Raw genomic sequence first — 15,681 nt, 5'->3', positions numbered from 1 at the left:
AGGAAGAAGGAGCCACTTGTTTCAGCCCAAGGGCCTCTCCTGACTCACGCTGAGACGGTGAAACCGATGACAGCTGCGCTCTCACTGACTGCTGTAGGAGAAGCTGGGCTGCATATTTATTGGAGTTTATTAGACGTAAATGAGAAATCACTCCCATTCTTCTTCTGGATGCTGCTTGTCTAAATTACCTGCATAGAAAATATGAACCCAATTTCTGAGCTGTTCTGTTTTGCTGTTTTGTTTTTGCTTTGACTCAATCCTCAATATTCATCCATAGGTTTAGGAAGAAATAGACAGCAGCAGGATTACTTTAAAGCTGGAACTGAAGTCCAACAGATAAGTTGGAGTTGTTCCGGGATTTGAAATGTTCTTGCAGTGACCCAGTTAGCTTCACAAACACACAGGTTTTATCTGTGCATGTAGGAACCCTCACACAGTGCTGTCGAAAAGTATTTGCTCCCTTCTGCTTTTTTGTCATTCTTAAAAGTCTCAGATCACCCAGCATTTTAATATTCGACAAAGATAACCTGAATTAATGTTACTGATTTCACTCATTAATGAAAATTGTCTCCTTTGTTAAACCATGACTTAGCCCTGAGTTCCCAGTTTTTTTTTGAAAAGTTGACTTCATCCAACAACAAGCAGGTCAGGTCACTGCCAGACCTGTACAATAGGGATGCAAATAAATAATTACAATTAAATGTCGATTAATGGCTGACAAATTAAAATTAGTTCTAATCAATCAACTAATAACGTCCACTTAGATTTCCTTTTAGTGTTGTTGTTTGGGTGCCATCCAGCGGAGGTCACCACTTGTCATCCTTAAGCGGCGCCAGTTGATACAGAAATAAAGATTGTGGGGTCATACAAGAAGATAAATTGTCTAAAATGAGTTCTGTGTGGGATGTAAAATGGACTTTATGTGGTTCTCTCTTTAAATATAAACACAAGTTCCTCAGGATGGTTTATTTTGAGGGCTGTCGTGAATTAATGAACTTTAAAGAACAAAGTTTTGACAAGAGCCACAGACAACCACAGACCTCTGTATGAACATCTCTGTTCATGGGGGATTAAGTGTTTCACTTCATCACAATTTTCTGTTTATTCAGTCAATGTCTAATACAGCTGACACAATTTTTTAAATATTTAATAAATTATTTTTTTATTTATCATATGAAAAATATAACCCTTCATGTTATGTAAAGGTGGTCCGCCATCTTGATACAAGAGAAAACTTATCAGATGTCTGAGCCACCAAAACAAAATCTTTAATTTTTTGCTCATTTGATCCATATTTTCTGGGTCATTGACCTGCTACATAACTCAAGTGTCACTGAGCATGAGCTGGTTTTACAACCCTTTCCTAATGGCTTTGTTTTCCATCTGCTCTTAAATGTCTTTAGATAAATGTATAATGTGTAATTCTTGAGATTTTTAGCCTACTTCATGTTGTCAGACAAGATCTGTTAAAAGTGATTTGTTGATTGTACGGCATTGAAGCAAGCTATCGATTAATGAGGTAATCTAAAGTTAATTGATCTTATAGAAATCTATTGTTAAAGGTGGGCTAAGCAGAAAACATTGGACGGATATTTTCATAAATGTTTTGAAGTGACCTAGTCAAAGTCCAGATTTAAACCCAACTGAGATGTTGTGGAATGACCTTACAACATGCTGTTCAAGCTCAAAACCATCTAATGTGGCTAAACAGAACATAATTTGTACCTACTCAGGTTATCTCTGCATCATATTACATCATATATCTGCATTTATTTGAAACATCTAAGTGCCACAAGAAAGCAAAAGCAGATAAAAAACTGCAGGGAAGGGAACAAATACTTCTTCATGACAGTGTAAGCTTTAGTGGTGCTGGGATTTGAAGTCTGGCTTCAGTGACCCAGTTAGCTTCTCAAACCCACAGGCTTCCTCAGTGCATGCAGAACCTCACAGGAACCCCTGCAGACTCTACAGCACTCACAGGGAAGCCATTACACTTATCAAGATCATCACCTGAATAAAACAAATCCACTCACAGAACATTTATGGCATTACATGGACATTTGTCATTGGGATGATTCATAATAATTCAGATCACATATTATATAGAAGCTAGTTAGGGGGAGCTGGTGAGGAAAGTGATGTCATTTCTGTTCCCAATCCAGAGCTGCTCTGAGGATTTCTGGTGGAAGGAATTTCTGTTAAATTGTCTTTGAATATCTTCATTTTACTCCATTGTGTTTCCCACCATCTGCATTCATTTTGCTTTCATCCCTAAGCCTTTCTTTCTCCCACCACCTCCTCTACGAACTTGCAATCCCCATTTCTCTCTGTCTCAGACACCTCATTTTCTCTCTTCAACAATTAAAGCACAACAAAGCACCCTGAGTCAGTAATTAAAGCTTCTCTCCTGCAGAATGTTTTTTTTTTCTTCTGAAATTATCCTCGTCCTTTCTCATGCCCGTATTGTATCAACCCGATAGCTGGTATTGCGGTACGTCTTTCTGATGGCCGCACTGTTCCCACAGGATTATGTGGCCTACATTTGTTTGCGGTGCAGTCTTGGCCTGTGCGAGTGTGTACACGTATCAAACACTTCCAGTTTGCTGCTACAAGCCCCTTTGTCTCCCCTCCAACGTGCTAACATAGTGCAACGTGCTTGCTCTGTCTCCATCCTCAGATGTAAATCCATATTGCAAATCAATATTGACTTTTAACTAAGATCTGAATATTTAACATGTGTGCAGCTGTGAAAAAAGCATCCAGAACAGTTTGTGCACATTTGGAAAAGGGTCACCTTCACAGTTTGATGACTTCATAGCTTCATTGCTGAACAGATGAACCTGTGCCATGTACCCTAAGATCCAAAACAAATACGAATAGAGGGGAAACACAGAAAGGAAAGGGAACCAAGACAGACAGACGCACACAAATGTAGCCTATCGACATTTAATCCCTGTAATAATGAGTTCTGGAGATATCTTTCTGTTCAAAGAATCATCTTTTTCACTGACTTCAGCTGCTCGATAAGCAGCTTTTGTCACATTGGTGCTCTTTTCAGAACTTCAACAATGGAGTCCAAATCATGGAGAAAATGCATTAATTAGAGACAGATTGCTGCTTCAGATCCTTTCTCAGCAGAAGAGAGTCCAGATTATTATTATGGGAAAAAAAACTGTCAAGTGTTTTTGAATGGACATTCAATTAAGTATGAAGGTTCCCTGCTCTCACCCCTGCACTTTTGTCAAACCAAAGTCTGTGTGTCTCTGTGAAATCTTTGAAAAGGAGGACCCCAAGGGAGTCCACATTACTCTATTCATTCTGTGCTGCTAGACTATGCAAATGGTGGTCATGGAAATAGAAATCATGGAAGTGATAGTTTTAAAAATCCAAAGGCCTGTACATCTATGCCTTTGGACACCTGTGGCAAGTCCTTCTTTTTAGCCACTGAAGGGTTGGAACAGTGAGACTGCACACAGAGCGAAGACACAAAGAAGTGAAGAACAGGGAGCTGAGAGTTGATCCTGCTGGAGAAATGTCCCTTCCAGTGATAATAATGATGTTACAATAATTTCTGTTACAAACTACTTGGTTTTATTTCATGCTTGAATTCAGTAGGAATCTTTATTTTTGTTTGATTTATTTCTCAAAATTACTTAGATCTTGTATGAATAGTGCTGTACTAATAAAATCTGTTTAATAAAATAGTTGTAAATATTGCACATAAAATTGTATGTTAGCACTGTTGATGTGAACGCTGTAAAAAATAAATTGTCTGATCAGAAAATACTACAATTGTTTCATATTTTCCTGTTTGATAGTCAAAAGTTTCAAATTTAGCTTCAGAAATGCTTTAAATTATCATTTAATTTGACTCTTTTAGACAAATGTTCTTTGATCAACTGCTGCTGTTTTAATTGTTTCCACACCAGTAAAAACTGGATGTGCAATTCATCGTATTTTTCTTCAAATAACTGAGAATTTGTTAGATCGGCTGTAAAAAGTAGCTCAATGTTATGTAGTGAGTGTTGACTCTAATCTGCTCTGTCAGCCAGCTCTCTTGAAGGTGTTGAAATGACCCACTGATTGGACCACTTAGACCATCCACACTTATTACACTTCACTTCTGATACCGTTTGATTTATGGCTTGATTCCAATCTGTACATTCCCCAGCTGAGAGGCTCTAATACCACATGTGAGCAGGCTCAAGGTTCATGGCTGTGGTCAAAGTTCAGGTATGTTTCTCCTGGGATTGCTAATAAGCCGGTGAATTTGTGAAGAAGGCTCAGTCTGGTGCATCTCCGTCACTGCAAGAGAAATGGATGTGGAGAAGGGAAAACATCGGTCCAGGGCACTGAGCAACCTGGAGAAAATGTTGATGTTTCTCTTCATAGCATTGGCAGTTGTTTGCATCGCCCTCATTGCCCTCTACTTCACAGACAAGCCTGATGCCCCTGATCAATCAGAAGGTGAGTATTTTATCATCTGAACATATGCTCATTTACACACAAGACAGTAGAGAAAAAAACAAAAAGTTGTGGTGAAGCATTCAGATCTGAAATAGCCAGAAACATGAGGATTTGACTTTGGGACAATTAGAAAAGTTCTGCTGATTGCAAGAAAGGCAATATTGTCACAACCAGGGAGCGCAATGTTACATTAGCAGCTGCAGTAAAACGGCTAATAAACTTCATGCTTGAGAGACAAAAAAGGGCTTTGAAACCAAGTAAAACATTAATTTCTATGCAAAAGTTTCAAACTAAACAGGTGATAATGCAACAAAGCAATAAAAAATGAAAGCTTAAAACAAAAGCAGAATGCATTAATCTACACTTGAATCAAATGCAGAAAAAGAAACAAGGATAAAACATTATATGAACATATTTGTCCAAATACGTTATGAAAAATGTATTAATTTCTGAATAAAAACATTATAACACATTAACATTTAAATGTGATGTAAAGGTTTAAATGCTAGCCAAATTTTCCTGCTCTCATGAGTTTAAGAAAGAGGTTCATGCTCTAATTTGGAGTTCTTATACTTCACTGTAATTTGAAGGCAAAGGTTGGAGAAGACAAAGCCAAAGTAAAGAATTGAAAGAGTCAACCCTCTCGAACACGTCTGCTTCTCATTGCAGAAGATCACAACAGGACTAGAAAGTGCATAAGTTTTGGATCAGAACAATAGTGGTTCTGTTTTCCCGTTTGCTCAATTCTGATTTTTTTTTTTTTCGTAAAATCTAATTTTTCATTTATCTATTTTTTCGGGGTCATTCACACTTCCAAAATATATGCAACTTGTACGTAATCTCCGGTGTGAACTGCAAACGAAGTAAAAATGTACGGCATGCACAGCAGATGGCGCAATAAACAACGTAACATATAGAGCAAGGTCAACGTTTTGCCAACCGTCATAAAAAAGAAGTGCTCAGTGTTTGCGGAAGTAAACGTGGATGCAAATGGTGGAGCATAGCTTACGATTCTGAAGTTGTTGTCCAACCGGAGTCATCACATCAACACCTTAATCCTAGTTATCGTCCGCCATGGTTGTTGTTTTTCTTCCCGCTTGTTTGTCGCATATCAATGACGTTCAGTTCGGATAAAAGCGACCAGGATATATAGACCGGATTTGCGTTTGAAAAGATCAGATTCGTATCGGATTTAGGACCACATATCATATCCATGCAACCTGGGTCGGATAAAAAAAATCCGATCTGTGTTGTTTAGACTGACATGAAAAGATCAGATAAAGGTTGTATTAAGGCAAAAAAAAAAAAAAAGAAAAAGAAAGAAAACGGATTTGGGCCACTTCTGGCTGCAGTGTGAACATAGCCAAAGTGTAATTTGCTGCACCACATCAGGGGTGAAGAACATGATGAGAGGAAACGGAACTGTTGCTTATACATTCTTAATCTACTTCAAAATAAGAGCATGAATAAACGTCTAACTACTTAAGAGTCGATAATCAAAACTTCCATACAAACGTTGATATTTACTCAACTGAAAGTGAAAGTTTAAGAAACTGCCAGGTAAATGAGTGCTTTAGCCTTTATTTGGAAAATGTTATCCAGGGGAAGGTAAGTGTGCTAAAGACTTTAAAAGTTAGCAAAAAAAATTAGCGCATTATCAAAAATTAGCGCATTATCATATTTTCACCACTGGCAACAGGTTTACCTGCTAGTAGGCGCTGTAATTTGTTGAATGAGTTTGCTTCAAACGTTTTGGATTTAGAGTAATGTCTAAATTAGATAGACAAATTAATTAGGTACTTATTTTTATGTGACAAAAGCCATGGCCAATCTTACAGCAACAAGTCACCTCCCAGGTTAGTTAATGTTAAACACAGATGTCATCCAGACTCCATGACAGAAGGAGATCACAGCTTATTATATAATCACCTGGGAAATCTCACTTTTTCTTTTGTTAATCTTAATACAGTTATACATTTGTAACACTATTCTTCCTCAGCTGCAAAGTTATTTGTGCAGAAAATCAGCATTCTATTTTTAACCCTTGTGTTTAAAAATAGGGTCCAACCCACACCCATATCACTTGTATCAGTTGCCTCAGTCTTCACACCCACAAGGGTTAACATGTCTGCTAATATTTCAACAATTGAAATCAATAAAAATAAATGTTTGTAGCTCAGAGTAAAAATATTCCTCTCAATGTAACATAATTCTAAAGCTTATAAATCAATGAAGCTGGAGCCATATTACTTCCTAAAGCTGCTCTGTGCTGCATTGCCAAACTTCAACATTTGTCTTTGATGTCCATGGCCTCACTCAGGGTGTGGAGGTCCGCTGGAGTTGACTGGTGAGTCGGGCACCTTCACCAGCTGGAACTACCCCAGCAGCTACGACAACGGCATAAGCTGCACATGGAGCATCACTGTGGACCCTGATAAGGTCAGAGCCACTCGTCTGAGAAAATCCAAAAGAAAAAATGTTGCAGCAATAAGTCAATTAATGATAAATGAAAATGAGCTCAATGATTGATCTCTTTTTTTTCTTTTCTCTCTCTCTTTCTACCAAAACTGGATGACAAAAGTCTTCAGGTTTTGGTCTCAACTAGGCCTTTTCTTGAAGGATAATTGTCTTTACAGAGACTTCATAATACAATTTATTTAATGTTTCTGTTGTTTTGGATATTTAAAATGTCTTCCAGTTCCACTTAAATGTTCATTAGAATTTAAATTCGATTGATTTTTCAGAATGGGTTCTTGCATTGCTGCACCATTATTTTACTTGAAAATGGTCTAAAAACAATAACATTATTATTTATTGCAATAACTTCTGGGACAGTTTGTCATCCAACAAATACCATTTATTGATTTTAGCAGTCATTGCAGTTGTAAGCTGTAAAATCCCTGCATGGCTTAAACAAATCATTCAAACTCCAAATGGTAAAATTTGTTCAAACTTCAGACTGGCTGTAATCTCTGTTTAACCAGACTTCCATGTGTCTGGTTTCTGATCAACAAGGTTTTCATAACTTGCTGTTATGAAAACTGTGTAGTGTGAAGCCAAGCAGCAGAGGACAGCTGGTCCAAATGCAATGGCAGCATCATCAACAGATGGCTGCCTGGTCCGGTTCATCTTCCGCAGCAATCCTCTGCAGGCCCGCTGGACAAAATAAAATCCTTCATTCCCCGCTCTTCATCATCACTGCTTCCCTTTTGCTGTAGTGGCTCCTCCCTGTGTCTCTGTATTTCTCTATATTTTCACCCTTAAACATAAATATTACTGTAAGAGGCATATTTTTTTCTCACATTTCCCACTGTCTGCTCACTCTGTCAGTAAACAGGTTTATCAGATGCAGAGAAATAAGGGGGAGGAAACAACTTTGCTTGTTTGTGCTGCAGGTGATTCATCTGTGGTTTGAGGAGTTTGCTTTGGAGAAGACTCAGCTCTGCACAGCAGATTTGGTCACACTGCGAGACGCACTGGGAACCATCGGTAAATATATAGCACAGGGTTACAGGGAAATTCTTTTTTAAATAAATTGGATTTTACATTCTTATTGTTAATCCAGTCTATTAAAAGTAAGGATGAAGGATCTACATAGCGAAATATACTGTTCACAAATTGCATATTTAGCTTCAAACTAAATGATTACATTGGAATTAAATATTTAGTTTGTAAACTGAACATTTAGCTCACAAATGTAGCTTCAATCTAAATATTAGCTTTCTAGCTAGATATTTATTTTGAACGTAAATATTTAATTAGCAAACTAATATCTAATTGTTTAGGTTCAAACTAAATTTTACATGAAATATTTAGTTTCTAAACTGAATATTTAGAAATATTCACTTCAACCTAAATATTAGGTTGAAGCTAACATTTAGCTTCAACCTAAATATTAGCTTTTAAACTGAATATTTATTTTGAGACTAAATATTTAGTTAGGAAACCAAATATTCAGCCTCAAATGTTTTGATTACAACCTATGTAGTTTGGAGCTAAATATTTAGCTAGCAAGCTAAATAGATTGCCTCAACTAAATATTTAGCTTCAAACTAATTGGTAGCTTCCTGGCTAAATATTTAGTTTGAAAAATGGCAAAGAAGCTTTTAGCTAATTATATTTAGTTTCTAAACTGAATATTTAGCTCACAAACTAAAAATGTAACTTAAACTATTAGCTCCCTTGCTATGTATTTATTTAAAACAAAAATATTTTTAGCAAACTAAGTAGCCTTAGCTAATTGTTTAGGTTCAAACAAAATATTAGCTTACAAACTAAATAGTAAGTTTGAAGCTAATTGTTCAGTTTGTCACCTAAATATTTAGCTTGCTAATTAAATATTTAGCTTGAAACGGTGACATTTATAAACAAATGAATTACATGGTGAAAACATAACTTTGAAAAGCCTAAATAACACAATATATTGCTGTTAATTTAATGTAAAAGCAGCGTCACATAGCAATCACATAACATTGAAAGATAATTTCTAATGACTGAAATTATAAGATCACCAAACATCTCAAATATTATTGATCATTTCTGTGATCAATAATAAGTTGAACGTTATCTGTTTAAATCAATGTAAAAACAATATTGTAAAGTAAAAAAAAAGACACACTTTCTCCATCTGCTGAATGTGTTGTGTCTTTTCTGCAGGTAAATACTGTGGCTACACCAAACCCAGGCCTTTGGTGACTCTTTCAAACCACCTGACTGTCTTCTTCGACACCAATGATAGGAAAACAGATCAAGGATTTAAAGCTCACTATAAAGCTGTGACTCCAGAGTTTGCGTCAGGTAAGTCAAGTTTTATTGCCGCTGCATTTATTCGGTGATTATAAAAAACAAAAAAAATCACACCTGAAGATGGTGGAGTTATGTCTGAGTGACGATCATAGAAAAAGCCTCATTTTGAACCATTTCTGTTATTTCTTAATAATAATTTTGGAATTACAATACATACAAAAATAAAAAAAATAAAAATATGTGGGGGTCCACTATATAAAGAAACACTGTGTGATCAAAGTTCCTAGAAGAATAGTCTCTACATTTTGACTCTTTCTGAGTTCTGTGCAATGATTGGTATTTATTCAGATTAGTCTTTGTCTTGCTGGGATATTTCACATAGGCAATTTTAAAGGTGACAAATCTCCATGTTAATGAATGCTCTCTTGTCTTTCCAATTTAGATGAGTGGCTTACAGAAAAGGGCCTCTGTCATGTCATTTACCCCAGGAAAACAGGAAGTCTTAATAAAAAGTTACTTGGCTCACAAAAATACTTTTTTATCTATACCTAATAGGAATTGTCCCACTGCTAATTTAGTAGAGTGCTATCATTTCCTAATGTAAAATCTTTTCCCTAACCTATTAATGTACTGGCATTATACATTTTTTTCTTGTGGGATTATATTGCTGCAATAAAAGATTAATCTATTTTAAGGTCTTTAGCGCACCTTCACCAGAGGCTGTAAAGGTCTGGAGGCTGCTGTGTGACAGAGTGTGGGGTGAAAACTAGGGTCATTACGGCCAAATGGAGAAAAGGGTGGGGAACTGCATTAAGGGTTCGTACTGAGGCTGTCCTTGAGTTGTCAGCGCAGCTCAAGCGTCCTTCATTCCTGTTGCCAGAAATAGCCGGAGCCGGCGGTTTCCTCCAAGGTGATCAAGGGAATCTGATGACTCCAAGCTTCCCGGGGCAAAACTATCCAAATGGAGCGCTGTACCAGGTACAAACAGACTCAGCACACAGCCACAGCTCACACTGAACACAGACATGCTTTCTACATGAAGCACTCCAGGACGTCATTTGATGGCGTACATTTATAGTATATATATAATGTTACACTGAAAAAGAACAAATATTTAAAGTTGACCTATTGTGTTTTCGTGAACAGGGGAGGATTGGTCTATGGGGTTTACAAAACATGTGCATTACATTTTGTTTTGCACAAAATCATTCTTAGATCTTGAGATTTTAAACCTGTCAGACTGAGCTGTTTTAAGGTGTCTTGTCACTTTAAAACCAAATAAGTTGCTGCTGGTCACGCCCCCCAACTAAAAGTTACTACTCACACATTAAAATAGCTACAAACAGATGTACAATTATACAACCATGTATCTTTGAAAAGCAGAAGTAGAGCCTCCTGCAGAACCAACAAGAATGCAGCAAGTGGTTTTTGAATAGTAAGCCAACAACAAAACACTTGTCCTTTCCAGCAGCCATTGTACAGTACATACAGAGGTAGAACCAGCTGACCAAACTGCTGGAGCTCTGCTTGGGTTGCCAGGTAATGGGCGGTGCCTGCTAATTTATGATTTTACATTCCTGAGGTTTTTGAAACGGCTCATATTCCAGACACCACAAAAAACATTAACTTATTACCAAAACCGGCTGGATTGATTTTTTTTTTCCAAGCTCTGTTTTTAGAAGTAGTTGAGACTCAAATGAAAGTACATGCACGTGCAAAAATCCAGACTTTTTCAATCAGTAGGTCAGCTACACGATATAATTAAAAAAATGCACCCTTATCTAGAGAGAATGCTCCACATCCTCAAACGTCCGTATGTCTAGTTCTTTTAGTAGGAATGAATGTATGAATCTAATTAAAGTAAATCAGAGCCAGTCGGGATCCAAGTCGTGCGGTGTTGCAGCAGTCACGCTGCAGGGCTGCAGCCTGACGGATCACCGTCTGTCCGAGCAGACGTGGAATCTCTAAAGGAATTATGTATGAGCTACAGTATGTCGAAAACGCTGCTCATGTTGATGCCATGCCATCAAAAAAAACCATGATGCCCATATCTGTTTTCTACATTCATTATTTAGCAGAATTTTTAAACCCATTTTTAACTCTGCAGTTTCAACTCGCACTTTATTTTCCAGCGTATTATTATTATCGATGAATATGAATATAATATGAATATTATTATCGTGTTTGCTTGTGTTTTGTTTGGATCAGTGGAGAATTACAGTGCCAGAGGGCGAGCGGGTCCGACTGACGTTTACCACCTTTGACCTCGTCCCGGATTTCTGTGGAGACTTTGTTCAGATTTATGACGGCCACAAGGCTGGATCTGCTTTAGTTGGTAAGTCAGTGAGCAAATACAGAGGCACTGATCTGATATTAATATCTGTATCGGTTCCAAATTGAAAAAAAAATCTTCATCAGTGACAATTAGCTCGATCCATAAGGGCAGATCTATTCAGTCTAACTCTATGCTTCATGGTCTGAGTGACATCATGTGTTATTATTTATTTTACATTATATGTAGAATTCCTAATTGGACTTTCTGAACCATTTGAAAGGTTTGTTGGAGTTTATTTTACATGTTTGACCAAGGTAGTCAACCTATTGTTTTATTACTTATTTTACATTGGCTGTTGCACAAAACTGCACTACCTGAACAAATTAAGGTTGTTTTTACATGTTTGACCAAGCTTGTGAAGCTATTGCTGTATTTTAGTGTGTTGCTCTGCTGTATTTTAGTGTGTTGCTCTGGTGCAGTTATCAGATTCAGAACATTTATGTCTCTGTTTAAAAAAATAAATGTTTTAAGTCAATTCAGTGCCATTTTTCTGTATCCGATGGTTATCAGCTGCTACTAAAAATTCAGTTAAAATTAAAAAATACTTTATTGATCACAAAGGGAAAATAAATTAAACCTTAGATATTGTTATTGGTATCGAAAGCGAAAAGAGTGGATCGGTGCATCCCTTGGAAGAAACAGGAAGAGCAACAAAAAGATTACTGAACAATACACACCTATCATATTCATTAAAAACAGTTTTTAAGGTTTAATGTGGTAGAACTGAGAGTCCACTTTAAACCCAATGAAATTACACATTTCTGTGAATCTAACACAAAGTTTTACCCTCAGGTAAATTCTGCGGTGGGACGGTGCCGAACCCAGTGGAGTCCACTAGCAACACAATGGTTGTCCGCTTTAAATCTGACAACAGCTTGACCTCTAAAGGATTCCAGGCAACGTTCACAAAGTCCAGTCTTCCACCAGTTATCACTCCCACCACAACCAAGGCTCCGTCCACCACCACCACAAAAACTACTCCACCTCCCACGTCTGGTGAGTTTTCGCTCCAAATCTGGGTCACTCCTTTCATTCCCGTTCCTCCTGCTTTTGATAAAAACGTCGTCTCATTTTAGTCCTGTCCACTCAAAGCTGAATATAGTAGATATAAACTCATTCAGGAAAGTTATATTTATATTTAATGTCTTTATGGTGTGAGTGTGTGAAACTAAAGTCAAATTTCTTGTTTGTGGGAACAAACTTGGCCAGTAAAAGCCGATTCCTCCAATAATATTTAACCACTCAAACCCTTCAAGATGTCAGTTTTAGGTGAGGTTTAAACATTTTGATGTACTGCTCATTTTTTTGTTGTTTAATCCATGATCAGCAATGCGTTGGCATCACTGGCAGTGACACAGTCCCACAGGATAATGCTGCTACCATCGAGCTTCTGTTTGAGTTTCTGGTTTGAGTCAGGCTTGAACTTTTGGTAGTTTCTGGTTCGCTTCTGCAGCAGGTTCAGTTCATCTGAGAGGGAGAATCCTGATTTTCCACCATAAGAGAAAATCTCCATCGGTAGTCGGAGTCACGGGTTTCTGGTCATTTTCTGGTCTGGAATCTCTAAAGTTTGGCAACTAACTAATGAGCAGGAAAATAAGTTTTTTTCATCCCTGCAGGTCTCGTATGAAGTAGAAACTTTAGTTTCCATCTTTTTGGTGAAGGAAATTTGAAGACTTATTACATTTTAAATGACAGGAGAAGCAGGGGAAACCTGCACAGAGCTGGGGCGACTGGGCTCTGCATAACTCTGAGTTGCATTGACATGGTTTCTCTTTGCGGATGTCACTGTCAGTCTAACTTTTATATTTCCATTTTCTCTTTTTGGCATTCTCTCTTCTGATGAGTTTCTGATGTGTCGTTTCTCAGTGGTGTGTTTTTTTGTTGTTGCTAGAAATAGTTTTACTCTTAACAGATGCTGCGGCACGCTTCATAAAAGATGATGAAGTTTCGAAGCTAAACCGACTGAGACTATCTTAGAATAACAGCTGAGAATCATGCTTCGCCTTTTATGCTTGAAGCAGGAATAATTACAGAAGGCAGAATATGAATCCAGTGATCTAAAAGCTTTAATAGCTCGAGATAGTTTGTGAATTTTACATGCAATTTATTGTCAAATAACTGTTTCTATTCCCATGAAAAGTACTCCTATGTTAGCGCTTATGTTTGGTTTGTGCTTTTTTTCAACGGTATTATTTTGTAGGCACCTTGTTTTTCTTTTTCTACAACTTTTTCGGTTTTTCCAGTAGAAAGTAGTCCTGCTTCAATGTTTGGAGGTGTTTCTTTCGGGGAAGAAAAAAGAAGTACTTTTCTGAATGACCTGAGTTGAATAAACATAAAGTAAAAAAAGTTCAACTCAATTCATTTTACTATCCTATTTGCAAAATTTCATAAAAATGTAATGTGATGCATGTGAGAAATCACACAGAACCTCTCAGCTGTGAGTAAAACAATGTGTACACATAACAAAAATAGCTCAAAGATTTTCTTCCATTAAAGAAACACTGCCAAACATAGAGGAACTGAAAAGGGAATAATTTCAATGGGAAAAGACAGAAAAAGTTGCTAAAATCTGCTCAAAGCAATAGTTGCTGAGAACAGAGACACAGTTAAGTGGGAAAAAACAAAGTGCATGCATAAATAATAGCAAAAATAGCTCAATCAATGGTTTCTTCCATCAAAGAAACACTGCCAAACACAGAGGCATTGAAGAAGAAATACCTTAGATGGGAATCTAAAGCAATAGTTCTGTAGCTGCTTTTTCCCAGAATAGAGACACAGTTAAACAGGAAAAACACTGAACCAGGAGTACTTTTTCTGAGAAACAGAAGAACAAGCTACCAATGCAGGTAATGGCAACCATGTGATTTCACACAAATAGACACTGAGCCAAGAGGAGTCACCATGGGAAAAGAAACAAACAAGTGTATTTATGGTTAAAGGAAGCAATTGCTTCATCAATAACTTAATTCAGAAAAATAGTACATCTGATCAAAGAAGCATTAAAACTGGATTCTCATTTATGGGGAAAAGAAACAAAATCTAATTCTGACCATACCAAGGTGGTAATGGCTTCTACTGCTATTATCACAGTTAATTTGATTAATCAAAATGCACTGTTTCCCAACTAGATAATGTGTTGCTGCACCGTACATGACTGCGTTGTTTCATGAGAGCCTTTCCAAGTAAAACCCAGCTTGAATCATGTCATAGCGACCACATAACGATGGAGGAGCGGAGATTTCTCCTGAGCTCTATCTGTTCGTTTCCGCATCTTACTGTTGGCAGACGATCGGTTTTCTCCAGGGGCCAATTAAAGTACAGTACAGTGAATCACTTCATGCTGCAGCTGTATTGAAGCAAGCCAGTTCTCCTCAACTGTGAATCAAAGGAAAAAAAGATCCTAATTAATAGAAATCAAAGTGAAAAAAACGACAATGTACTTAATGAGGCTCATGTGTTATGTGTGTGCACTGCAGGCAGTGGAGGGCCAGTAATCATTGAAGGACGGAAAGGAGTTATCCAGTCTGCAGGTTTCCCAAACTCATACCCGGCTCACTCCAATAACTCCTGGAAGATATCAGTGTCCAGAGGGTTCCTGGTTAAACTGCAGATCACAGACTTTGCGATCACTGGGGAGACCGGACAGTGCAAAGATGACAAGCTGATCATCTCAGACGACTACAGCATCCTGGGTGAGTGTTAGGGTCGTTGGGTTGTTTGGTCTTTTCAGTATTCTGTGCTCCTTAGTTTGTTTCTTTGATTAGATCAGACTGGTTTAAGTTCAGTCCTACTAAGTGTTTCTAGTTATGCTTATTTATTGTCTCTAGCTATTCCTTGTTATTCTAGTTTAATTATGTTTCTTAGGTCTAGTTATTCTATAGTGTTAGGTTCATTTCCTAGTCTCTTCACCCTCACGGTGTTTTAGCCCTTCTCCTGCTCACACTCCTTGCTGGTTCCTCCTGTTTAATCCTGTTAAATCTCATCAACTCCCGTTATTTTCCTGCTGTGATTTTTTTTCCCCGTGGATTCCTGTTTTTGTTTTGGCTCTGGCTCCCTGTGTTCCCTGTGCTTTTTTGTAAGTTTTGTTCTTCATTTTTTCTTTAAACATTCGACCTGAACCATGCTCCCAGCTC

The 15,681-nt window shown here is 37.5% G+C and overlaps 1 protein-coding gene across 1 annotated transcript in view; it reads left to right on the top strand.

The window, feature by feature from the left end:
- Positions 1 to 3,821: 3,821 nt before the first annotated feature.
- LOC103144816 (ovochymase-2) overlaps positions 3,822 to 15,681 on the top strand; it is a 32,544-nt gene continuing 20,684 nt past the window's right edge. The window contains exons 1-8 of the mRNA XM_007561960.2: positions 3,822 to 4,467; positions 6,788 to 6,906; positions 7,863 to 7,956; positions 9,124 to 9,264; positions 10,094 to 10,191; positions 11,422 to 11,548; positions 12,341 to 12,544; positions 15,025 to 15,240. Of these exons, the coding sequence (XP_007562022.2) occupies positions 4,317 to 4,467; positions 6,788 to 6,906; positions 7,863 to 7,956; positions 9,124 to 9,264; positions 10,094 to 10,191; positions 11,422 to 11,548; positions 12,341 to 12,544; positions 15,025 to 15,240 (1,150 nt within the window). The 5' untranslated portion in view covers positions 3,822 to 4,316. The remainder of the gene's footprint in view (positions 4,468 to 6,787; positions 6,907 to 7,862; positions 7,957 to 9,123; positions 9,265 to 10,093; positions 10,192 to 11,421; positions 11,549 to 12,340; positions 12,545 to 15,024; positions 15,241 to 15,681) is intronic.

Source organism: Poecilia formosa, unplaced genomic scaffold (genome assembly GCF_000485575.1).
Source record: "Poecilia formosa unplaced genomic scaffold, Poecilia_formosa-5.1.2 Scaffold132, whole genome shotgun sequence".
NCBI lineage: Eukaryota > Metazoa > Chordata > Actinopteri > Cyprinodontiformes > Poeciliidae > Poecilia > Poecilia formosa.
This window is presented reverse-complemented; position numbering and strand designations above follow the sequence as displayed.